The sequence below is a fragment of the Vulpes lagopus genome, chromosome 4, assembly GCF_018345385.1.
Source record: "Vulpes lagopus strain Blue_001 chromosome 4, ASM1834538v1, whole genome shotgun sequence".
Taxonomy (NCBI): domain Eukaryota; kingdom Metazoa; phylum Chordata; class Mammalia; order Carnivora; family Canidae; genus Vulpes; species Vulpes lagopus.
Window position 1 is genome coordinate 1 of NC_054827.1, and position 26,829 is coordinate 26,829.

Consider the following 26,829-nt stretch of genomic DNA (forward strand, 5'->3'; position numbering starts at 1 on the left):
AGAAAATACTTAAGGACGATGAATTGGAGCCCACAGGACGCAAAATGAAATGTGGACCAGACTTTTACCACATCCTACAAAACTCACTCAACCGTCTTCCACTGTGGGCAGGACCGCGGGCTGGTGCAGCCACCCTGGAAACAGTGTGGAGGCTCCTCTGGAAGTTACAAATAGAGCCGCCCTGCGACCAGCAGGTGCTCGGCCTGGAGCTCACTCCGAAGATACAGATGCAGTGAGACTCCGGGACAACTGCACCCCAATGTCCACAGCAGGCGGGTCCACAGTAGCCACACTGTGAGAGGAGCCTCGGTGCCTTCAGACAGATGATGGATAAAGAGGATGGGAGATAGATGATGGTAATAGATGATAGATAGATAGATGATAGGAATGTTACTCAGCTATCAAAGAGAAGGAAATCTTGCCATTTGCAATGACGTGGATAGAACTAGAGGGATCATGTTAAGTGAAATCAGTCAGTCAGGAAAGAAAATGACCGTATGGTGTCATTCATAGGTGAAATTAAAGAAGCAAAGCAGATGGACATCTGTGAAGGGAAGGAAAAACAAATAAGATGAAAACAGAGATGGAGGAAAAAGAGACTCAATCACAGGAAACAAACTGAGGGTCGCTGGAGGGGAGGGAAGTGGAGGGACAGGGTAACTGGTAGACGGGCATGAAGGAGGGCACGTGATGTCATGAGCACTGGTGTTATCTCCAACTGGTGAATCCCTGAAGTCTATCTCTGAAAGTATAATACACTATACTGTTAATTAATTGGGTTTAAATTAAATTAAGTTTAAAAAATCAGTTGACTGTATCAGAGTGCATTTTCTTCCAGGCTCTCTATTCTGCTCCTTCAGCAATGCCAGAACCACACCCCTGTGGGTTTGGTTTGTTTAAGTAGGCTCCATGCCTCGTCCACAGCCCAGCACAGGCCTAGTACTTATGACCCCAAGATCAAGACCAGGGGTGAGGTCAAGAGTCAGATGCTTAACCAACGGAGACAGCCAGGGGCCCGAGAACCACACTGCTTTATCCTGTGTCTCTGTGACATCGTTTGAAATAAGAAAGTGCTGCGTCCAACTCTGTCCTGCTTCTCCAACACTGATTTGCTGTCCAGGGTCATTTGTGGGGGCGGACAAATGTTAGGAGTGCTTTTTCTATTTCTAAAATCAGCCACCATGATTTTGATAGGAATGACATTGGAACTGCGGGTGGCTTCTGGAACTGTGGACATTTTAACAAGATGAAGGCTCCGACCCCACGAGCCCAGGATGTCCTCCCAAAGTCTTGTAATTTTCAGTGTACAAGTCTTGCAGTCCCTTGGTTCAGTCTAATTATTTTGTTTTTTGGATGCTCCTGATAAGGGAGTCATGTCCTGAATTTCCTTCCTGAGTGCTCATTGTCGGGACACAGCAAGGCTACTGATCTCTGTTCATTTTGTGTCCCACAACGTTAAGGAATTCACTCATTAGTTCTAACAGTTTTTGGTGGAGTCTGTCGGGTTTCCTGTTTCTAATACCACGTCTTCAGCAAATAGGGACAGTGTGATGTCCCCCTTCCAGGTGTGGAACCTTTTCTGTTTCCTGTCTGTTGACTACGATAGGACTTCCAGTGCTGAGAGGGGACTTCCTTGGCTTGTTCCTGCTCTTAGGGGAGACGATTTCAAGTTTTCACCCTTGAGGATGATGTCAGCTACGGGCCTTCCTACACGGCCTTTATTCTGTTGATATACGTTTCCTCAAAACCCACTATGCTGAAAAAAATATAAAAAAATAAAAAACCCACTATCCTTTTTTTTAAAATAATAAATTTATTTTTTATTGGTGTTCACTTTGCCAACATACAGAATAACACCCAGTGCTCATCCCATCAAGTGCCCTGCTCAGTGCCCGTCACCCATTCACCCCCACCCCCCGCCGTCCTCCCCTTCCACCACCCCTAGTTCATTTCCCAGAGTTAGGAGTCTTTATGTTCTGTTTCCCTTTCTGATATTTCCCACACATTTCTTCTCCATTCCCTTATATTTCCTTTTACTACCCACTATGCTTTTTATGTTGTATTTTGTCAAATGCTTTTTCTGCAACTCTTGAGAGGATCGTATGCCTTTGTCCTTTCTCTTGTTTTTGTTTTTAAGATTTTACTTATTTACCCATGAGAGTCATTTTGTTCCAGGTGAGGCCAGAAGGAGACCACAGGAACCAGGTCCAGGAAAGCCCCATATGGGAACCAGAGCCACCAGATCCAGGTGAGACCCAGGTGGGGACCACAGTCACAAGGTCCAGGTAAGGCCCAGGTGGCAACAAGATTCACCAAGTCCAGGTGAGACCCAGGTGGGGACCACAGTCACAAGGTCCAGGTGAGGAACAGGTAAAGACCAGATTCACCAGGTCCAAGTGAAGCCCGGGGGGGCGGGGGGAACCAGAGTCAAAAGGTAAGGGTGAGGTCCAGAGGGGGACCAGAGTAACCAGTTTAGTTTGAGGCTCAGAGTGGGACCAGAGGTCCCCGGTCAAAGTGAGGCCCAGGTGTGGAATAGAGTATCCAGGTCCCAATGATGCCTACGTGAGGACCAGAGTCATTAGAGCCATGCAAGGCCCAATGGGGATCAGAATCACCAGGTCCTGGTGAGGCATAGAAGGAGACCACAGTCATCAGTATCAGGTGCGCCCCATGTGGGAATCAGAGCCACTATATCCAGCTGAGTCCCAGGTCCATGTGAGGCCCACGTGAGGACCAGAATCATCAGGTCGAATTGAGGCATAGCTGGGGACAAGAGTCACCAGGTCTAGGTGAGGCCTAGGTGGGGACGAGATTCACCAGGTCTGAGTTAGGTCAAAGTGGGGACGAGAGTCACCAGGTCCAGGTGTGCCAAACTGAGGACCAGAGTCACCAGATCCAGGTGAGGTCCATGTTGGAAAGAGAGTCACCAGGTCCAGGAGAGGTCCAGGTGGGGACCAGAGTCACCAGGTCCAGATGAGGCCCAGGTGAGGACCAGACTCACCAGGCACACGTGAGGCCCAGGTGGGGACCAGAATCACCAGGTATAGGGGAGGCCCTTGAAAGAACCAGAGTCAACATTTCGAGGTGAGGCGCAGGTGGCAACCAGAGTCAGAAGGTCCAAATCAGGCCAAAGTGGGGTTCACAGTCACCAGGTCAGGGTGAGACCCAGAGGGGGACCAGAGTCACCTGGTCCAGGTGAGGCTCAGTTGTGGAACACAGTAACCGGGTCCCAATTATGCCCAGTTGAGGACCAGAGTTAACAGGGCCAGGTGAGGCCCAGATGGGGATCAGAGTCACCAGATCCAGGGTAGTCTCAGGTGCAGACCAGAATCACCAGGTCCAGGTGGGGCCCAGGTAAGGACCAGAGTTACCAGGTCGAGGTGAGTCCCAGGTGGGGAACACAATAACCATGTTTCAATGATGCCCACCTCAGGACCAGAGTCACCAGGTCCTTGAGGACCAAGTGGGGACCAGATTCACCAGGTCCAGGGGAGGCCCAGGTGGACACCAGAGTTACCAGTTAAAGGTGAGTCTAGAAGGACAGCACGGTCACCAGGTCTAGGTGTGGTCCATGTGAGAACCAGATCACCAGGTACAGGTGAGGCCCAGGTGGGAACCAGAATCAGCAGGTCCAGGTAAGGCCAAGGTGGGGACCACAGTCACCAGGTCCAGGTGAAACCATCCTGAGGACCAGAATCACCAAATCCAGGTGAGGCCCAGGGGTAGGGGGACTGGAGTCACCAGGCACAGGAGAGGCTACAAGAACAGCAGGGACACCAGGTCCAGGTGTGGTTCATGTGGAAACCAGAGTCACCAGGTCCAGGTGAAGCCCAGGTGAGGACCAAATTAAATGTTCCAGAGTCTCACTTGGGAAACAGACTAAACATATGATGCCCAGGTGAGTACAAGAGTCATCAGGTCCAGGTGAGGTGCACGTGAGGACCAGAGTCACCAGGTCCAGGTGATACCCAGGAGGGGACCAGATTCACCAAGTCCAGGTAAGGCCCAGGTGGAACTCAGTCACCTGGTCTGGGTGAGACACAGGTGGGGACAAAAGTCATAAGAGCAGTTGAGGCCCAGGTGGGAACATATTTAACAGGTCCAGGTGAGGCCAAACAAAGTACCAGAGGCACAAGACCAGCTGAGGCCCAGTTGGGGACTGGAGTGACCAAGTATAGGTTAGGTTAGAAGGACACCACAGTCATAAAATCACAGCTAGTTGAAAACTGGCTTCTAGGGATGCTTCCTTGTGAGAGCTGAGCTCAGGGCAGGACCCGCCCACATCCTGACTACCTGTAGACATACCTCCTATCATCCTTAAGTGAGGTGCTGGAAGAGGTTGTGTGAAAAGCATGTGGAAGTGTCTGGCCTGTACTCACGTGAATCTGAATTCAATACAGGGATTTCCAACAGCCTTGTTCAATGAGACTCGTGCTAGGTTCTATCTCCCCTGTAGGAGTGGCAAGCAAACATGTACCTGCAAGGCATTCACATTTCTGAGAGTTGAACTTATGGCCTGTCCCTCCCACATCCTGACTGCCTGTACGGTTCGCTTCCACAGTATTTCGTTCTACGCAGAACAGGAGCAGAGAGAGAACCAAGTGACTTGCTTGTCACTTTCGCACCTCCCGGACAGCTGCATCCACAGCCTGCATACACCTTACACTGCTGCTACATTTTCACGGCCGTAAGAACGCAGCTAGTGGAAAGCTGCAATCGAGGCATGCTTCCTTTGAGATATGAGTTCAAGGCAGGACCCCACCGCATCATGCCTGCCTGTGGACGTAGCTGCCAACATCCTCATATTAGGAGCAGGGAGAGGTTGTGAGAAATGCATGTGGAAGCACAGGGCTGTACTCACGTGTATGTGAGTTGAATACAGCGATTGCCAACGTCCTTGTTCAATTAAAGTGTAGCGAGTTTCAATCTCCCCTGTAGGAGTGGGAAGACAACATTTGCCTCCCAGGCATACACACTTCTGAGAGTTGAGCTTATAGCCTGTCCCTCCCACATCCTGAGTGCCTGAACAGTTCGATTCCACAGTATTTCGTTCTACGCGAGAAAGGAGCAGAGAGAACAAAGTGACTGGCTTGTCGATTTCGCGCCTAGCAGACACCTGCCTCCAAGGCATGCAACTCCTTTGGATTGAGCTCATGAATTCTACCTCCCACATGCTGAACGCCTGTACACTTCGAAGCCAAAGGATAGTTTGGATAACGGATGCAAGTTTTGTGAGAGACAAGTGTCTATTAGCTCAATCCACCGAATTCTGACGAATTCCTCCCTCAGATGGGAGGTACATACTAACTTCCAAACCTGAGTACCTAGTTGCAAGCTCCCTCTCAGGGGAACTTCCTTCTGTGAGATGAGCTGACACGTGGTCCTTCCCAGATCCACACTGCCTGCACATGGAGTTACGAACATCCTCACTAGACATGTTTGTCAGAAGCTGATGGGACGCAAGGGGCAAGCTGCAGGCCTCAATGGTGCTGTCACTAGGTGCGGTAGAGCGGTATTCACGCAACGTCCTGACTTTCAATGCTGCTACGTTCTCACGGCCATAAGAACGCAGCTAGTGGAAAGCTGCATTCGGGACATGCTTCCTTTTGAGAGTTGAGCTCAACGAAGGACCCTCCCGCCTCGAGCATCCCTGTGGATGGAGCTGCTAACATCCTCATGTCAGGTGCAGGGAGAGGTTGTGAGAAATGCGTGTGGAAACGTCAGGCCTGTACTGACGGGAATGTGAGTTGAATACAGCGATTGCCAACGTCCTTGCTCAATTAGAGTGTAGCTAGGTTCTAACTCCCCTGTATGAGTGGGGAGCAGACATCTGCCTCCCAGGCATACACGCCCCTGAGAGTTGAGCTTATGGCCTGTCCCTCCCACATCCTGCCCACAGGTACACCTCGCTCCTAACAGGCCTAGGCTCGATGCGTGACTGAAGTGTTGTGAGAGGTAAGTGGAAAGTCCTGGCGCACAAGACTAGTGCCTCCAAGCTCAATCGGGCGATTTCCTAGTAATTCCTAGGTTAGCCTGGTGCTAAATCCTAAGTTCCATACGAGAAAAGCGAGCTGAACGCCTAGTCCAAAGGCAGCTTACTTCGAAGAGCTGAGCTCACCCTCAGTCCCTCACAGATCCACAATGGCTGCAGAATGAGTTTCGAACATCTGCACCAGAGCCGTGTGTCAGAGGCTTGTAAGACGCAAGTGGGATAAAGCAAACGTGGATGGTGTCTGCAGCTGCAGTGGAGTGGTATTCTGGTAACTCCGGACTTAGAAAACTGCTATTTTCTCAGTGCCCTAAGAACGCAGCTAGTTGAAAGCTGGCTTCTAAGCATGCTTCCTTCTGCGAGCTGTGGTCATGGCAGGACCCTCCCACATCCTGCCTGCCCCTGGATGTAGGTCCCAACATGCTTATGTTAGGTGCCAGATGAGGTTGTGTGAAAAGCATGTAGAAGTACAGGATTCTCCTCAAGTGTATCTGAGTTCGATACAGACATGGCAAACGTCCTTGTTCAGTGACAGTATAGCTCGCTCCTAGCTCCCATCAATAAATGTGTAGCAGACATCTGCTTGCAAAGCGTACACACTTCCGAGCGTTGAGCTTATGGCCAAACGCTCCCACATCCTGACTGCCTGCACGGTTCGCTTGCACATCATTTCGTTCTACGCGGCACAGGAGCAGAGAGAGAACCAAGTGACTGGCTTGTCAATTTCGCGCCTAGCGGACAGCGGCCTCCAAGGCATGCACACTCCTTTGGGTTGAGCTTATGGCTTCCACCTCCCACATGCTGACCGCCTGTACCCTTTGCAGCCAAGGGATTTCGTTGGACATGGGATTCAAGCTTTGTGAGACGCAAGTGTCTCTTAGCTCAATCCAATAACTTCTGATGACTTCCTCCCTCAGATGGGTGGTACATACTAACTTCCAACCCTGAGTACCTAGTTGCAAGCTCTCTCTCAGGGGAACTTCCTTCTGTGAGATGAGCTGACTTGCGGTCCTTCCCACTTCCACACTGCCTGCACATAGAGTTATGAACATCGTCACTAGACATGTTTGTCAGAAGCTCATGGGACGTAAGGGGCAAGCTGCAGGCCTCAACGGTGCTGTCACTCGGTGCAGTAGAGTGGTATTCACGCAACGTCCTGACTTCCAGTGCTGCTACGTTCTCTCGGCCATAAGAAGGCAGCTAGTGGAAAGCTGCATTCGGGGCATGATTCCTTTTGAGAGCTGAGCTCAACAAAGGACCCTCCCGCCTCGGGTCCCCCTGTGGGTGGAGCTGCTAACATCCTCATGTCAGGTGCAGGGAGAGGTTGTGAGAAATGCGTGTGGAAGCGTCAGGCCTGTCCTCACGGCAATGTGAGTTGAATACAGCGATTGCCAACGTCCTTGTTCAATGAGAGTGTAGCTAGGATCTAACTCCACTGTATGAGTGGGGAGCAGACATCTGCCTCCCAGGCATACACGCCCCTGAGAGTTGAGCTTATGGCCTGTCCCTCCCACATCCTGCCCGCAGGTAGGTACACCTCGCTCATAACAGGCCTAGGCACGATGCGTGACTGAAGTGTTGTGAGAGGTAAGTGGAAAGTCCCAGCCCCCAAGACTAGTGCATCCAAGCTCAATCCAGCGATTACCTAGTAATTCCTATGTTAGCCAGGTGCTACATCCTAAGTGCCATAGGAGAGAAGCTAGCTGGACGCCTAGTCCCAAGGCAACTAACTTCTGAGAGTTGAGCTCACCCTCTGTCCCTCACAGTTGCACACTGCCTGCAGAATGAGTTTCGAACATCTGCACCAGGGCCGTTTGTCAGAGGCTTGTGAGACGCAAGTGGAATAAGCAGACCTGGAGGGTGTCTCCAGCTGCAGTGGCGTGGTATTCTGGGTACCTCCTGGCTTAGAACACTGTTACGTTCTCAGTGCCCGAGGAACGCAGCTAGTTGAAAGCTGGCTTGTAGGCATGCTTCCTTGTGCGAGGTGAGGTCAGGGCAGGACCCTTCCGCATCCTGACTGCCCGTAGACCTAGGTCCCAGCATCCTTAGGTTAGGTGCCGGAAGAGGTTGTGTGAAGAGCATGTGGAAGTGACAGGATTCTCCTCAGGTGTATCTGATCTCAATGCAGACATTGCAAACGTCCTTGTTCAATGAGAGTGTAGCTCGGTCCTAGCTCCCATCAAAGTGTCTAGCAGACATCTGCCTGCAAAGCATACACACTTCCGAGAGTTGGGCTATGGACTGTCCCTCCCACATCCTGCCTGCAGGTACACCGCGCTCCTAACAGGCCTAGCTCCGATGCGTGCCTGAAGTGTTGTGAGAGGTAAGTGGAAAGTCCCGGCCCACAAGACTAGTGCATCCAAGCTCAACCCAGCGATTTCCTAGTATTTCCTGTGTGAGCCAGGTGCTACATCCTAAGTGCCATACGAGAGAAGCTAGCTGGACGCCTTGTCCAAAAGCAACTTACTGATATTGAACTCGAGTTCGAAGAGGCGAGTCCGGTCTCAAAATGGAGGTAAAACCGCCGCCCGGTCGCCCCCAGCCTGTCCCCGGCCGTCGCCGCCGCCGCCGGGGGGAGGAGGGCCATGGTCCAAAGGAACCCGAGGAGTTGAGAAAACTGTTTATTGGTGGTTTGAGCTTTGAAACTACGGATGACAGTTTAAGAGAACATTTTGAAAAATGGGGCACACTTACAGATTGTGTCGTAATGAGATACCCCCAAACAAAACTTTCCAGGGGTTTTGGTTTTGTGACTTACTCTTGTGTTGAAGAGGTGGATACAGCAATGTGTGCCCGACCACACAAGGTTGATGGGCGTGTAGTGGAACCAAAGAGAGCTGTTTCTAGAGAGGATTCTGTAAAGCCTGGTGCCCATCTAACAGTGAAGAAAATTTTTGTTGGTGGTATTAAAGAAGATACAGAAGAATATAATTTGAGAGACTACTTTGAAAAGTATGGCAAATTTGAAACCATAGAAGTTATGGAAGACCGGCAGAGTGGAAAAAAGAGAGGATTTGCTTTTGTAACTTTTGATGATCATGATACAGTTGATAAAATTGTTGTTCAGAAATACCACACTATTAATGGGCATAATTGTGAAGTGAAAAAGGCCCTTTCTAAACAAGAGATGCAGTCTGCTGGATCGCAAAGAGGTCGTGGAGGTGGATCTGGCAACTTCATGGGTCGTGGAGGAAACTTTGGAGGTGGTGGTAATTTTGGCCGTGGTGGAAACTTTGGTGGAAGAGGAGGCTATGGTGGTGGAGGTGGTGGCAGCAGAGGTAGTTATGGAGGAGGTGATGGTGGATATAATGGATTTGGACGTGATGGTGGCAACTATGGTGGTGGTCCTGGTTATAGTAGTAGAGGAGGCTATGGTGGTGGTGGACCAGGATATGGAAATCAAGGAGGCGGATATGGTGGTGGTGGTGGAGGATACGATGGTTACAATGAAGGAGGAAATTTTGGAGGTGGTAACTATGGTGGTGGTGGGAACTATAATGATTTTGGAAATTATAGTGGACAACAGCAATCAAATTATGGACCCATGAAAGGGGGCAGTTTTGGTGGAAGAAGCTCGGGCAGTCCCTATGGTGGTGGTTATGGATCTGGTGGTGGAAGTGGTGGATATGGTAGCAGAAGGTTCTAAAAAATTTTCAGAAGAAAAGGGCTACTGTTCCTAGCAGGAGAGAGAGCGAGGAGTTGTCAGGAAAGCTGCAGGTTACTTTGAGACAGTCGTCCCAAATGCATTAGAGGAACTGTAAAAATCTGCCACAGGAGGAACGATGATCCATAGTCAGAAAAGTTACTGCAGCTTAAACAGGAAACCCTTCTTGTTCAGGACTGTCATAGCCACAGTTTGCAAAAAGTGCAGCTATTGATTAATGCAATGTAGTGTCAATTAGATGTACATTCCTGAGGTCTTTTATCTGTTGTAGCTTTGTCTTTTTCTTTTTCTTTTCATTACATCAGGTATATTGCCCTGTAAATTGTGGTAGTGGTACCAGGAATAAAAAATTAAGGAATTTTTAACTTTTCAATATTTGTGTAGTTCAGTTTTTCTACATTTTAGTACAGAAACTTTAACAAAATGCAGTTTTGAAGGTGTTTCCTTGTGAGTTAACAAGTAAAGAAGATCATTGTTAATTACTATTTTGTATGAATTTTGCTAAAGTTAACTGTAAAGAAACACCTGCTGACTTGCAGTTTAAGGGGAATCTATTCTCTGCATTTCCAAACCATGAAATGAATGGGCTCTGACATGTGGAGAGAATAGATATTTGTATGTTTGCAATGTGTGTTTTAGATAAATAGAATTGGGTATTTAAATTAGGATATTTGTGAATTTAATAGCATTAAGATTTACGTTCAAATGAAAAAAAATCTCAAAATTCCTATTTGGTTTTTGTGCATTTTCTTTCAAAATGTAATCATATGATTTTAGTGTGTTAGTTTTGCTGAGAGTCCTAGCCGTGTTTAGAACATCTCCATTCTACATTCACCTTGGTCACATGTGAACTGCCATAGTTTTATTTGGGTGTAATGAATGTCTACTGCCCTCTGTTTAAATTTAAATTCTGGAAAGGGGTAGTGGATGTTTTCCCTTTCCCTTAAAAACCATTCTTAAAAACTTCAAAATACAGGACCACTAAGCCTGCTGTGTCTGAGCAAATTAGTGGCTACCCTCTTTTTTCCTTTCTAAAGCACAAGAGGCCCATATGTCTTCAGTTATTTTCCTTGGTTTAATATATATATTTTTTTGATACCAGCTTTCAGAAGCAAGAGAATAAAAATCATGCATTGTTGAACCCTTAACTGGCTGGCATGCTTTCCTGTTTGTACCCTTTATATTTTATTGGATAAAACCAAGGACAGTCCAGATAAAATCCTAAATCATTTACTGCAGTAGAAGTGTAGCACAGTTGCTAAGTACAAGCTTCTCACTTCCCAGAGACCTGAATTCAAATTTGAATAGCCTGAGTTCTTGCTCACTTAAAATCCAAAAGAACACACTGTTATTCCATGTGTATGCTTGAACCTAAATAATGTTGGTATGAGTTAACAGTTTGGTTTGGAAGACCTTGGTTGGGAAGAGTTTCAGATAAGCTCATATATATAAAAAGCAATGTCTACTGTTTTTCGCCAGCTAGTGCTTACAATTTCATTTGAGCCCTAAGTTATGTGCTCCACTGTTATTCTTTCTTTGGCAGTTGAACGTTGAATTCGAAATTTTTTTGTTTTCAGAAGTACTAAGCAAAACAAGCAATAAAAAGGGGAATGGGGCGTGCTAGTGTTTGAATATGCTCTCTTGTTGCTCTAATTCTGTGCCTCTGTGCATTATTAATATTTGGATGCATGCAATGCCAGCATGGAAATCGGTCTTCACAGATACTGCAGTTTTCCAGAATACACTCACAAACCAATAAATGTAACAGACAACATTCCATTTGTTAATGGACATATGTGAATAAGCAGTGTAGAAAATAAGCTAATATTAGAAAATGGTTAAGTCTTTAACAACACAAATGTGGTTATATAAATGGACAGTGTCAATGTTCATAACTTAAACCTGGGTACCTGGTCAAAGTACTGCTTGGGAAACATTTTATTAAAATTGAGCTAAATTGTCTCAAGTTCTTTTATTCATATAATAAAGGTTGAAGGAATGGGGGAAAAAAAAACAAAAAAAAACAAAAGCAACTTACTTCGGAGAGTTGAGCTCACCCTCAGTCCCACACAGTTGCACACTGCCTGCAGAATGAGTTTCCAACATCTGCACCACAGCCGTTTGTCAGAGGCTTGTGAGACGCAAGTGGAATAAGCAGACCTGGAGGGTGCCTCCAGCTGCAGTGGAGTGGTATTCTGGGAACCTCCTGGCTTAGAGTACTGCTACGTTCTCAGTGCCCTAAGAACGCAGCTACTTGAAAGCTAGCTTGTAGGCATGCTTCCTTGTGTGAGCTGAGGTCAGGGCAGGACCCTCCCGCATCCTGACTGCCCGTAGACCTAGGTCCCAGCATCCTTATGTTAGGTGCCGGAAGAGGTTGTGTGAAAAGCATATGGAAGTGACAGGACTCTGCTCAAGTGAATCTGAGTCCAATACAGACAATGCAAACGTCCTTGTTCAATGAGAGTGTAGCTCGGTCCCAGCTCCCATCAATAAGTGTCTAGCAGCAATCTGCCTGCAAAGCTTACACACTTCCGAGAGGTGAGCTTATGGCCTTTCGCTCCCACATCCTGACTGCCTGTACGGTTCGCTTGCACTGCATTTCGTTCTACGCGGGACAGGAGCAGAGAGAGAACCAAGTGACTGGCTTGTCAATTTCGCGCCTAGCGGACAGCTGCCTCCAAGGCATGCACACTCCTTTGGGTTGAGCTTATGGCTTCAACCTCGCACATGCTGACCGCCTGTACCCTTTGCAGCCAAGGGATTTCGTTGGACACGGGATTCAAGCTTTGTGAGAGGCAGAGAGATTCATTCTTTTTGTGAGAATCAGATCGAAAAAATTGAATCGAAACGAAAATAAACGTATCAAAACGAAAAAAATCGAATCGAAACGAAAAAAATCGAATCGAATCGAAAAATTCGAATCGAATCGAATCCAATAGTAAAATTCGAATCGAATCGAATCGAAAAAATCGAGTCGAAACGAAAATAAACGAATTGAAATGAAAAGAATCGAATCAAAACGAAAAATGAATCGAAACGTAAATAAACGAATCGAAATAAAAAAATCGATTCGAAGCGAAAATAATCGAATCGAATTATTCATATCGAATCAAATCGAATCAAATTGAAAAATTCTTATTGAAAAATTCGAATCGAATCGAATTGAAAAATTCGAATAGAATCGAATCGAATCGGGATCCCTGGGTGGCGCAGCGGTTTGGCGCCTGCCTTTGGCCCAGGGCACAATCCTGGAGACCCGGGATCGAATCCCACATCGAATCGAAAAATTCGAATCGAATCAAATCGAATCTTTTCGAAAAATTTGAATCGAATCGAATAGAAACGAATCGAAAAATTCGAATCGAATCGAATCGAAAAATTCGAATCGAATCGAATCGAATTGAAACGAATCGAAAAGATTGAATGGAATCGAATCGAATCGAGAAAATCGGCTAGAATAGCATCGAATCAAAAAAATCAAATCGAAACAAAAAAAATCAAATCGAAACGAAAATAATCGTATCAAAACGATAAAAATCGAATCGAAACGAAAAAATCGAGTCAAAATGACGAAAATGGAATTGAAACCAAAATAATAGAATAGAAAGGAAAAAAAATGGAATCGACATGAAAATAAACTAATCGAAATGAAAAAATTGAATCGAAATGAAAATAATCGAATCGAAATGATAAAAATCGAATCGAAATGAAAAAAATCAAATCGAAATGAAAATAATCGAATCAAAACGAGAAAAATCGAATTGAAACGAAAAGGATCGAATCAAAACAAATAGGATCTAATCGAAACGAAAATAATCGAATCTGAAGGAAAAAATTGAAACGAATATAATAGCTTCGAATCGAATCAAAAAAATCGAATCCAAACGAAAATAATCGAATCCCAACGAAAATAATCAAATCAAATGAAAATAGAATCGAAACAAAAAGAATCGAATCGAAATGAAAAGAATCGAATCGAAATGAAAAGGATCGAATCGAAACGGAAAATTTGAATCGAAATGAAAAAAATCGAATTGAAACGAAAATAGACGAATCGAAACGAAAATAATTGAATCGAAATGAAAATAATCGAATCGAAACGAAAATAAACAAATTGAAACGAAAAAAATTGAATCGAATTGAAAATAATCAAATGAAACGAAAGAAATCGATTCGAAACGAATAGGATCCAAACGATTCGAATAGGATCGAATCAAAACGAAAAAAATCGAATCGAATCGAAAATAATCAAATCGAAATGAAAATAATCGAATCTAAACGAAAATAAACCAATCGAATCGAAAATAATCGAATCATCGAAAATAAACAAATTGAATAGAAAATAATCGAATAGAAACTAAAATAATCGAATCGAAATGAAAATAATCGAATCGACTCAAAAATAATCGAATCAACTCGAAAATAATCGAATAGAAATGAAAATAATCGAATCGAAAGAAAAATAATTGAATCGAAACGACAATAATTAAATGGAAATGAAAATAAGCTAATCCAAACGAGAATAATCGAATCGAATTGAAAATAATCCAATCAAAACGAAATAATCGAATTGATACGAAAATAATCAAATTGAATCGAAAATAATCGAAGCGAAAATAATCGAAGCGAAATGAAAATAATCGAATTGAATCGAAAATATTCGAATCGAATTGAAAATAATCGAATCCAAACGAATCGATTCGAAAAAAATCAAATCGAATTGAATCAAATTGAATCAAAAAAATTGAATCAAATCAAAAATAAATGAATTGAAACGAAAATAATCGAATCGAAAGGAAAAATATTGAATCGAATCAAAAATAATCAAATGGAAATGAAAAAAATCAAATTGAATCGAAAATAATCAAAATTGAAATGAAAATAATCGATCGAATAGAAAATAATTGAATCGAAACGAAAAAATCGAATTGAATCGAATGAATCGAATCGAATAAAAAAAATGTAATCGAATCAAATCGATTTGAAAAACATCGAATTGAATCGAAATGAAAAGGATAGAATCAAAAAGAATTGAATCGAATCGAATCGGAAATAATTGAAATGAAAATACTCAAATCAAAACGAAAATAATCGAATCGAATCAAATTGAATCGACTTCTGGAGGTCCCCAAGACCAGCCTTTAAATCGAAGCTAAATCCCACCTCGGGGTCCAAGTCCCTGCTCCGCTGTGTTGGGTATACTTGGACACAAGCTCGAGCTTGTAAATAAACCCTCATGTGTTTGCATCAGTGTCGGCATCTCGGTGGTTTCTCGGATTCGCAATCTTGCGTACAACAGTCTGAGATAAAAAAAAACAAAAGAAGCTCGGACGCAGGCAGAGTGAACAGAGGGTTCTGAGAGAAGCGGTGGAGCCCCGGGGGCCTGGGGTCTATTCTGTGGAGGCCCCTGCAGACTAGGGTGCGGGATGCTCAGCCCCAGAGCCAGAGGACCCAGCGTCCCCACCCGCATCCCACCCATCAGCACCCAGTCTCAGGGAGCAGCATGGCGCCGCCCACTGGAGGCCAGAGGCGCTGATGCCCACCCCGCCTCTGACCCCGCAGGTGCATCTCCCAAGCAGATGTGCACCTGACAATCAGCGCCAAGTCCCATCACCAGACCCCGCACAGACCACTTGCTGCCACCAAGTTGTCGGACCACAGAGGCTGCAGAGCTTCAGCTCTGCCAGGAAAGTAGGGTCTAGCTTCCTTTGTACTTTGTGCTTTATTTTCATTTATTTTCTTTGATTCTTTTGTATTAACTGCCTTATTTTAATTGTTATGTATGTACCTCATATATTTCTTATGTTTACTTTCATGGTACTTTAATTGTGTTTCTTATTTTGGGATTTAGAATCTTTTAACAAGCAGGCCAAAATAGTCTGGTGTTTTTTTCCCCTGGGAGAGCAGTTATTATTGTTTTTCTTGGTTTTTCTTTTTCTTCCTTTTCTGGAAAACATAAAGAGATGGAGAAATTCACCTCCATAAAGTAACATGAAGTAGTACTCAGAGCCAGGAAGTGCATCAATACGCATATATGATGTCTAACTACAGTTTAAAACAATGATTACAAAGATAGCAGCTGGGCTGGAAAAAGAGCACAGAAGAAAACTAGAAAATCCCTTACTGTAGAAATAAAAGAACTAAAATCTAGTCAGGGCAACGTTAAAAATGCTATAACCGAGATGCAGTCCCAAGTGGCAGTCTTGAAAACAAAAAAGGTTATGGACCACAGAGGCAGACTTAGGGAACTCAGCCACTTATTCAAACAAAAACATTCATATTATAGTAGACTCAGAACATGAAGAGAGAGAAAATGTGGGCCTTGCATAGCCATTAGAAATGACTAATACCCACCATTTGCTTCAACGTGGATGGAACTGGAAGGTATTATGCTGAATGAAGTAAGTCAATTGGAGAAGGACAAACATTATATGTTCTCATTCATTTGGGGAATATAAATAATAGTGAACGGGTATATAAGGGAAGGGAGAAGAAAGGTGTGGGAAATATCACAAAGGGAGACAGAACATAAACACTCTCGGAAACGAACTAGGGGTGATGGAAGTGGAGGAGAGCAGGGAGTGGGGGTGAATGGGTGATGGGCACTGAGGGGGGCACTAGATGGGATGAGCACTGGGTGTTATTCCGTATGTTGGCAAATTGAACACCAAAAAAAGTAATTTATTGTTAAAAAAAAGAAAGAAAGAAAGAGTGGCACCTCATTGGCTCAGTCAGTTAAGCTTCTGCCTTAGGCTCAGATCATATTCCAGGTCCCTGTTCAGCAAGGAACTAGCTTCTGCCTCTCCCTCTGCCCCTCTCGCTCATTCTTTTTCACTCCTCTCTCTCTCAAAAAATAAATATCATCTTTGAAAAAGAAACAACCAAACAAACCCAGAAGTAAGAGAAATCTCCAATGTAGAAGAATTTCAAACAATTTGTGAAGACATTCCACCCTCAACTTGATGAGCATAGCTTCCCACTCTTATGTGTGGAATACACATAGTAACTTCGTTCTACAATAAATACTATGAAAAAGTTAAAAAAATAATATAATAATAATGATGATAATAATAATAATAACTAATCACTTTACTATGGAGAAAGCTGACAAACTCAACCTCAGCAAGATGATCAGATCTGTACTAAGACTGATAAATCATGTTGATAGTATCTATCCTTTATATGATATAATAAAAATGGAAGCATATCTCTGTATATAATCCACAAAAACAGTTCAATCATGAGATAAGTGACAGACATGTCCCAACTGAGGGAAATTTTACAAAATACCCTACTTCTCACAGTATTCCAGTTCAACAACAACAAGGAAAGGTTGAAAGACTCTTACAATCCAGAGGAGCCTAAGAAAACATGAACAAATGGAATGGGATATGAGGGATGGTTACTTAGCAAAAACTAAGGAAATCTGAATAATGAATGGTCTTTGGTTAATGCGAATATTTTAATATTGATTCATTAGCTAATGTGTACTGTACTTATATATGATATCAATAATTGGAGAAATTGAGTTCAAGTGCATGAGAATTCTCTGTACTATCTTCTCAATTTCCCTATAAATCTTTGTTTTTTTTCTAGTAAATAAGATTTATTTTGAAAATTGTCGGGATCCCTGGGTGGCGCAGCGGTTTGGCGCCTGCCTTTGGCCCAGGGCGCGATCCTGGAGATCCGGGATCGAATCCCACGTCGGGCTCCCGGTGCATGGAGCCTGCTTCTCCCTCTGCCTGTGTCTCTGCCTCTCTCTCTCTCTCTCTGTGATGACTATCATGAATAAATAAAAAAATTTAAAAAAAAAAAAAAAAAAAAGAAAATTGTCTTAAATGAATCAGGCTCCAAGTGTGAAGACATTTTAAGAATAGTTTAATTAACTTTTGCCTTATTCTTAAAGAGTGCTTTCGATGGGAACAAAGAAAGAATTATATATCAGAAGGAAAGAAAAACACTTATGAACATGTATAATGTCTCCTCAACCTGAAAAGCAGGAAAGGATAATAAATAGCAAAAAAACAGATAAAAATACTTCTATTACACCATATTGCAAGTGCATTTAAAATTAGCAATGTATAACATTTATTTCCTTGACATTTCTCTTCCAAAGAGTTCACAGTGCTTCAGGGTCAGTTGAAACAGGGGAAGAATTTCAGGGAAGAATTCTTCACATAATAATAGGACCATTGGTGATAATGTCTCTCAGTTCTCTCCAAATCCATAAGGATGCATTTCCTGATGAGTGACTGAGCTGTGAAGAAAGAGATGAGAAACCCTCAGTCCTCTGATTACTTGTGTCAAAATATTTTACCCATAGTACTATGGAGAGTAAATTATCCTTATTAATAGGAAATAAGTTTCAGATTGGAATCACAGCAATCAGATGGGCAGAGAAAAAACGCTTTGACTCCCTCTTCATCTTTTAAAGACAAAGGAGAGCTTTTCTATATACAAAGTCAGTTGTCAAGATAGCCTTAGGGAATAAGAGTCTGCAGCATGGAATCCCGCTGCACAGCCCGGATGCCCACGCTCCAGGTCTTCCTGATTCCAAATCCCTGGGCCTGTCCCCCAACACAGGCTGCCACCAGAGGTCATTTGCAATTGCTCTCTTAGGAGATCGGGGGAAGGGGGAAGGAGCTAGATAGGATGGGATAGGATGCGTGGAGGCTAAGAAAATTAAGGCATTCCACTTTAAGTTCAGCCTTAGCACATGTCCAGCCATCCCAGGCCCCTGTGAAGAAGACCTGAAATTTACATTACTTCACTTACAGGAAAAAAACAAAAGTTTACAGGTTAATATCCTAGAAAGCCCCACGTGAGCATAAGAACTGAGCCCAGGCCAAGGGCAGGAATCCCCTATTGGAATAAAAACAGAGCTCAATGCCTTTGAAGGCCCCATATCAAAATGTAAACAGAACTTGAGGAATTGCTCCAGCCCCTCTGGAGGTCCCTGAGACCAGCCCTTAAAACGAAGCTAAAACCCACCTTGGGGTCCAAGTCCCTGCTCCTCTGTGTCCGGTGTACTTGGACGCAAGCTTGAGCTTGTAAATCACCCCCATGTGTTTGCATTGGTGTGGCTTCTCTGTGGTTTCTCAGATTCCCAATCTTGGGCACAACAGTCTGAGATAAAAAAACAAAACCAAAAGAAGCTTGGACGCAGGCAGAGTGAACGCAGGTTTCTGAGTGATGCGGCAGAGATCCGGGAGCCTGGGGTCTCTTCATTGGAGGACCCTGCAGAATGGGGGGTGGGATGCTCAGCCCCAGAGCCAGAGGACCCAGCGTCCCCACCCGAATCCCGCCCATCAGCAACAGGCTTAGGGAGCAGCACAGCACCGCTTGCTGGAGGCCAGAGGTGCTAATGCCCACCCTGTCTCTGACCCCGCAGGTGCATCTCCCAGGCAGATGTGCACCTGACAATGAGCGCCAAGGCCCACCCCTGACCCCGCACAGACCACTCGCTGCCACCACGGTGTCGGACGACAGAGACTGCAGAGTTTCAGCTCTGCCAGGAAAGTAGGATCTAGCTTCCTCTGTACTTTGTGCTTTATTTTCATTTATTTTCTTTGATTCTTTTGTATTAATTTCCTTATTTTAATTTTTATGTATGTATACCATATATATTTCTTACGTTTACTTTCATGGTACTTTAATTGTGTTTCTTATTTTGGGATTTAGAATCTTTTAACAAGCAGGCCAAAATAATCTGCTGTTTCTTTGGGGAGGGCAGTTGTTATTGTTTTTCTTGGTTTTTCTTTTTTTTCCTTCTTTCTTTTCTGGAAAACATAAAGAGATGGAGAAATTCACCTCCATACAATAACATGAGGTAGTACTCACAGCCAGGAAGTTAATCAATACGCATATATGATGTCTAACTACAGTTTAAAACAATGATTATAAAGATAACAGCTGGGCTGGAAAAAGAGCACAGAAGAAAACTAGAGAATCCCTTACTGTTGAAATAAAAGAACTAAAATCTAGTCAGGCGAACATTAAAAATACTATAACTGAGATGCAGTTCCAAGTGAAAGCCTTAAAAACAGGAAAGATTTCGGACTACAGAGGCAGACATAGTGAACTCAGCCACTTATTAAAACAGAAACATTCATATCATAGGAGACTCAGAAGATGAAGAGAGAGAAAAGGTGGGCCTTGCTCAGCCATTAGAAATGACAAATACTCACCATTAGCTTCAACGTGGATGGAACTGGAAGGTATTATGCTGAGTGAAGTAAGTCAATCAGAGAAGGACAAACACTGTATGTTCTCATTCATTTGGGGAATGTAGATAATAGTGAAAGGGAATATCAGGGAAGGGAGAAGGAATGTATGGGAAATATCAGAAAGGGAGACAGAACAAAAAGACTCCTGACTCTGAGAAATGAACTTGGGGTGATGGAAGTGGAGGAGGGTGGGGGTGGGGGTGAATGTGTGACGGGCACTGAGGGGGGCACTAGATGGTATTAGCACTGGGTGTTATTCCATATGTTGGCAAATTGAACACCAAAAAAATTAATTTATTATTAAAAAAAGAAAGAAAGAAAGAAAGAGGGGCACCTGGGTGGCTTAGTCAGTTAAGCTTCTGCCTTAGGCTCAGATCATATTCCAGGACCCAAGGCAGGCTCCCTGTTCAGCAGGAAAACAGCTTCTCCCTCTCCCTCTGCCCCTCTCGCTCATTCTTTTTCGCTCCTCTCTCATTCAAAGAAATAAATATCATCTTTGAAAAAGAAACAACCAAACAAACCCAGAAGGAAGAGAAATCTCCCATGTAGAAGAATTTCAAACAATTTGTGAAGACATTCCACCCTCAAGTGGATGAGCATAGCTTCCCACTCTTATGTGTGGAATACACATAGTAACTTCCTTCTACAAAATATATTATGAAAAAGTTAAAATAATAATAATAATAATAATAATAATAATAATAATAATAAAGAATCACTTTACGATAGGGAAAGCTGACAAACACTACCTCAGCAGGATGATCAGATCGGTACCAAGACTGATAAGTCACATGATAGTATCTATTCTTTATATAATAAAAATGGCAGTATATCGCTGTATATACTCCACAAAAAACAGATCAATCATGAGACAAATGAGAGACATGTCCCAACTGAGGGAAATTTTACAAAATACTCTACTTCTCAAAGTGTTCCAGTTCAACAACAAGGAAAGGCTGAAAGACTGTCACAATCCAGAGGAGCCTAAGACAACATGAGGACAAATATAATGTGATATGAGGGATGGTCACTTAGCAAAACTAAGGAAATCTGAATAAAGAATGGTCTTTGGTTAATGCAAATATTTTAATATTGATTCATTAGCTAATATTTGTACCGTACTAATATAAGATATCAATAATTGGAGAAATTGCGTGCAAGTGCATGAGAATTCTCTGTAGTATCTTCTCAATTTCCCTATAAATCTTTGATTCTTTTCTAATCAATAAGATTTATTTTGAAAATTGACTTAAAAGAATCAGGCTCCAAGGGTGAAGCCATTTTTAGAATAGTTAAATTAACTTACGCCTTATTCTTAAAGAGTTCCTTCGATGGGAACAAAGTAAGAATTTTATATTAGAAGGAAATAAAAACACTTATGAACATGTATAATGCCTCCTCCACCTGAAAAGCAGGAAAGGATAATAAATAGCAAAAATCAGACAAAAAACTTCTATTTTAAAAGACACCATACTGCAAGTGCATTTCAAATCAGCAATGCAGGCCTACCTGGGTGGCACAGTGGTTCAGCGCCTGCCTTTGGCCCAGGGCATGATCCTAGAGATCGAGAATCAACCCCACATGGGGCTCGCGGTGCATGGACCTGCTTCTCCCTCTGCCTGTGTCTCTGCCTCTCTCTCTCTCTCTGTATGACTATCATAAATAAGTAAAAAATAAAAAAAATAAAATCTTTAAAAAAATACAGAAATAATAAAATAAAATAATCAGTACATAAAATTTATTTCTCTGACATTTGTCTTCCAAATAGTTCACAGTGTTTCAGCGTCAGTTGAAACAGGGGAAGAATCTCGGGAAGAATCCTTCATATAATAATAGGACCATTGGTAATTGGTAATGATGTCTCTCAGTTCTTTCCAAGTCCATAAAAATGTATTTCCTGATGAGTGACTGAGCTGTGAAGAAAGAGATGAGAAACCCTCATCCCTCTGGATTCCTTGTGTCAGAATATTTTTTTTTTTTTTAATTTTTATTTATTTATGATAGTCACAGAGAGAGAGAGAGAGAGAGAGAGAGAGAGAGAGAGGCAGAGACACAGGCAGAGGGAGAAGCAGGCTCCATGCACCGGGAGCCTGACGTGGGATTCGATCCCGGGTCTCCAGGATCGCGCCCTGGGCCAAAGGCAGGCGCCAAACCGCTGCGCCACCCAGGGATCCCGTGTCAGAATATTTTAACCATGGTACTACGGATAGTAAATTAACTTATTAACAGGAAATACATCTCAGATTGGAATCTGAGCAATCAGATGGGCAGAGAAAAACGCTTTGACTCGCTCTTCATCTTTTAAAGACAAAGGAGAGCTTTTGTATGTACAAAGTCAGTTGTCAAGATAGCCTTAGGGAATAAGAGTCTGCAGGATGGAATCCGGCTGCACAGCTGGGATGCCAGCGCTCCACGTCTTCCTGATCCCTGGGCCTGTCCCCCAACACATGCTGCTATGCTGAAGTCATTGCAATTGCTCCCTTAAGAGCTCCAAGGAAGGGGGAAGGAGCTAGATAGGATGGGACCGGACTCGTGGAGGCCGAGAAAATTAAGGTGGTTCGGGGCCCTGGGGCTTCTCAGTAGGGAACACGGGGCTTCTGAGGCCAGGGGGAGCAACAGCAGCCAACAACACAAGGCTACATGGTTGGGTACTGGCGATGACCCCTGTGCCCCCACCCCCGGGGCCTCGGGGAAGAGGAGGCCACTAGGATAGGGCCTCCAGGGGTTGCCATGACAGCTGAACCCCAAATGGGGTGAGTGATGGCACCCTGGGAAGCAGGGGACTGGGGTGAGGGCAGGAAGGGGACCTGGGTACCAGGCAGCATTGCCGTGGCTGGAGCAGGACACACATCGATCCGATGGGGGTCGGATGGGTCAGGGTGACACCCACATTCGGTACTTTATATATTTCTAAATTCTATGCATTTTATTTGAGACAATTTGCAATTTGTAAACATACATAGTATGATGACCCCCAGATAATGTCCCCGGTCCAGCCAGGGCCCTGCACTGACCACACGGGGCCCCAGGGGCAGGTGCCACAGCAAACCCCAGACTGGGGTCACCTTTATCTGCAGACATCTCTGTGGGCAACTTAGAGAAAGGGGATATCTTGTGTCCGCCGGCCCGACACGCCATCCTCCTCATTCCCCACACCCACACCATCCCACTACATCATCATCCCCCATAGCGTCCCCCCTACATCATCCCCCTCACATCCACACAGCCCCACACAATCCCCACCCACACTATACCCCAACACCATCCCCCCTACACCATCCCCATACTCCACCACCATCATACCCCTGCCCCCACACCATCTACCCCCACACCATCGGCTCCCAGCAAGGACCCAGTGCAGCTGCCCCCTGTGGGACATGCTCAGCCTCCCTGGGGTTCTATGGATACCCTGCTCCCATCAGAAACACGGGTGTCCCACTGAGTAGCCAGGGGTTGCAGGGAGGAGGGGAGGCAGGGAGCCCCGCACAGTGTGGGTGCAGGTGGGTGGAGCAGAGGATGCACTGTGCCCTGCCTCCTCCCACTGTCAATCCTGGAGGGCAGCACACCCTGCACAGGACACCAGCCCCTAACCCAGAGGGACCTGGGTTGTCCTGGCCCCGGGCTCTGTGGGTGCTGGGGTGATTTGAGCCCCCCTGCAGGCCCAACACAAAGGCTAATGGGATCCAGCCCCCCATGGCCCTGGGCAGGCCTGGATTCTGGTCCCTGGGCGTACCCCACAGATCCAGGTCGCTGACCTAGGGCAGCCCTGGGGATCCCGGGACACCCCAGGGTGGGGAGAGCAGGGGTAGGCCGGTGGGCCACACCCACACCCACACCAGGAGGCAGGCTCCTCCAGGTGCTGCGGCCCCAGGGGGCCCGAGGCCGGGGTCCAGCTGCCCTGTGGTGACCAAGCACAGGAGCCCATGAGCTGCAGGTCCAGGTCATCTCTGCTGTCCTCAGAACTGTCTCTCAGGCTGAAACCTCAGGACACACGCCCCTACCCGGAGTCCACAAATGGTCCCAGGTGGGGGACTGCAGCACTCACCCCCCCACCCCGTATGATTCTTGCCCTCCCCTAAAGGACAGAAAGGTCTCCGTCCCCAGGGGAAGGCTCTGACCCATTTTCTGTGGAAAATCAATAAAGTGGTGTGGTGCGAAAATGCACAGCCAGCCAGTTTCTGTGTCTCCCAGAAATCTGTGCCAGGGGGGGTGGGGAGACCCCCAGATAGGAGGACGGGGCACCACCCAGGCCCCAACCACCCCCTGTAGGTGCGCCGCCAGGCACACACAGCTGACATCCCAACGTGCCCTCCAGGGGCGGCCAGACCCCAGGTCAGGACCCCACAGACTTTTCTGGGACTCAGCCTGTGCCCCGTGGGCCAGGAGGGGCTGGGACAGAGTGACATCCAGGGAGCCTCAAGTCACCAGGGTCTGTGATAAAAACTACCTGGGAGGTCTGTGCTCCCTCTGTCAAGGGGGCTGGAGCTAGCCAGGTTCCGGGGCAATTCCTCCCCTCCCCGCATTCCCGTGCCTGTGTGCCTGGGGCACAGAGGGCCTGCGGGGCGGTCAGCGTGGTCCTGGAAGGGATGTCAGGATAGCAGGCTCTTGTGTTGTGCCAAGATTGCGAAACCGAGAAACCACTGAGGAGCCGACACCGATGCAATCACACGAGGTTTTATTTACAAGCTCGGGCTTGGGTCCAAGTGCACCTGACACAGCGGAGCAGGGACTTGGACCCCGAGACTAAGAGGCATAGCAGCTTTATAGGGCCAGTGGCCCATGGGATACGCAGAAAGTTGCACAGTCATGTAGATCCAAACGCAGGTGGCCGATTTAATTACACCTTACCCTATTGTATCCACTTGAGCTGGCCTATTACTGTGGTCAGAATTGGCGCGCAGTTTTGATGGGTACAAAGCAGGGTTACATTGTTATGAGAGGATTTCCGATTAGGGTGTGCCCAGCAGCTCCTCTAGGGTGGGGCAGCGCCTTAAGCAATAAGCAGGTCATGTGGGGGTCATAGGGGAGGTGGCAGGTGTAGCACAAAATGGAATCAGTCCTGCTCTCCTTGTCCATGGGTAGGGGATTTTTGTTAAATTTCGTGGGTCCTACACTTGCAGCTCACTCCCCTGGTCACCCTCACCAGGTGGACAGTGGGTGCACACCTTGTGGTGCTGGATCGCTCACACCAGAGTGTGGAGGGCACCCTCTTCGACCTAGTGAGTAGGGGCTGGGTGAGCATGGGGCTCGGCCTGAAGGCCAGGCAGCACAGGGGACCGAAGAACCCCAGCCCCTTCCTGACCCTGACTCCCACACACAGGCAGCCCCAGGGCTGCTGGAATGTGGCAGAGTCGGACCTTCCAGCTCAGCTAACCCTACAGCGGAAAGTCACTGCAGGAGCGAGCCCCGGGTCGGCCAGGAGAGCCAAGCTGGCCACCCAGCGCCAGCACCAGAAATGATGATGTGCCAACCCTTTCGGCATTTGGGTGACCCAGTCAGAGGATCAGATAGCTGCATGTGATAGCTGCATGTGATAGACACACACACCCCAAAACCAACAAAAGTCGGAATCCCCCCAATGTTGTCAAACAGCAGCCGGATGGTTAAATACACGACGCTGTGCTCCTCAATAGGATACATGGAAGACGCTATGAGCCAGGATGCAGAGGTGCTGGAGGCACGGAGATATGCCTGTTGGGTTCCAAGAAGGAGCACAGAGGGGCAGGAAGCATCCTACGGAGCGGGGGGGCCCTCTTAGGAAAGGACACCAGGTCCCTGTGAAGGCTAAGGATGGTATAATCTGTCCTCCTCTCTTTCAGCTTCTGGTTTTCCTTCTACATGCCATTTTCCTCAATCATAATAGCAAAATTTTATTTTATTTATTTATTATTTATTTATGATAGTCACACACACACACACACACACACAGAGAGAGAGAGAGAGAGAGAGAGAGAGAGGCAGAGACACAGGCAGAGGGAGAAGCAGGCTCCATGCACGGGGAGCCTGACATGGGATTCGATCCCGGGTCTCCAGGATCGTGCCCTGGGCCAAAGGTAGGCGCCAAAATGCAGTGCCACCCCGGGATCTCCTATTTTATGTGTTTAAATTTCTTTTTATTGGAGTCCAATTTGTATGAATTCTTTCTTCAGCAAGGGTGTCATTCAGGATAGAAGGAGAGATAAAGAGTTTCACGGACAGGCAAAATATAAAGGTGTTCATGACCATTAAACCAGTCCAGTAAGAAATTTTAAGAGGGACTCTTCTAGTGGGGGAAAAAAAGAGACCAAAAGCAACAAAGGCTAGAAAGGACCAGAGAACATCACCAGAAACACCAACTCTACTGGTAACACAAAGGCACTTAGTTCATATCTTTCAATAATCACTCTGAATGCTGATAGGCTAAATGCTCCAATCAAAAGATATAGGGTATCAGAGTGGCTTAAAAATCATGATCCGGGATGCCTGGGTGGCTCAGGGGTTGAGCCTCTGACTTTAACTCAGGGTGTGATCCTGGAGTCTGGGATCCAGTCCCATATTGGGCCCCTGGTGGGGAGCCTGTTTTTCTCTCTGCATCATTTTCTGCCTCTCTCTCTCTCTCTCACTCTCACTCTCTCTCTCACTCTCTCATAAAATCGTTATTAAAAAAACAAGATCCATCTGTATGCTGCCTACATAATGCTCACCTTAGACCTATAGACACCAGCAGATTGAAAGTCAGGGGAAGGAAAATCATCTATCACGCTAATGGACATCAAAAGAAAGCTGGAGGACTCATACTTATATCAGACAAACTAGATTTCAAATCAAACCCTGGGGTACATTTGGTGGCTCAGTGGTTGAGCATCTGCCTTTGGCTCAGGGTGTGATCCTGGGATCCCAGGATCAAGTCCCACATTGGCCTTCCTTTGGGGAGCCTGCCTCTCCCTCTGCCTATGTTTCTGCCTCTGCTT

General features: G+C 45.7%; 1 protein-coding gene across 1 annotated transcript; it reads left to right on the top strand.

Moving 5' to 3' along the window:
* Nucleotides 1-8,486: 8,486 nt before the first annotated feature.
* On the top strand, nucleotides 8,487-11,269 carry LOC121490154 (heterogeneous nuclear ribonucleoprotein A3-like). Its single transcript, XM_041753841.1, has one exon. It carries the CDS (start codon nucleotides 8,499-8,501, stop codon nucleotides 9,633-9,635), a length of 1,137 nt encoding a protein of 378 aa, XP_041609775.1. The 5' UTR covers nucleotides 8,487-8,498; the 3' UTR covers nucleotides 9,636-11,269.
* The last annotated feature ends 15,560 nt before the right edge of the window (nucleotides 11,270-26,829 follow it).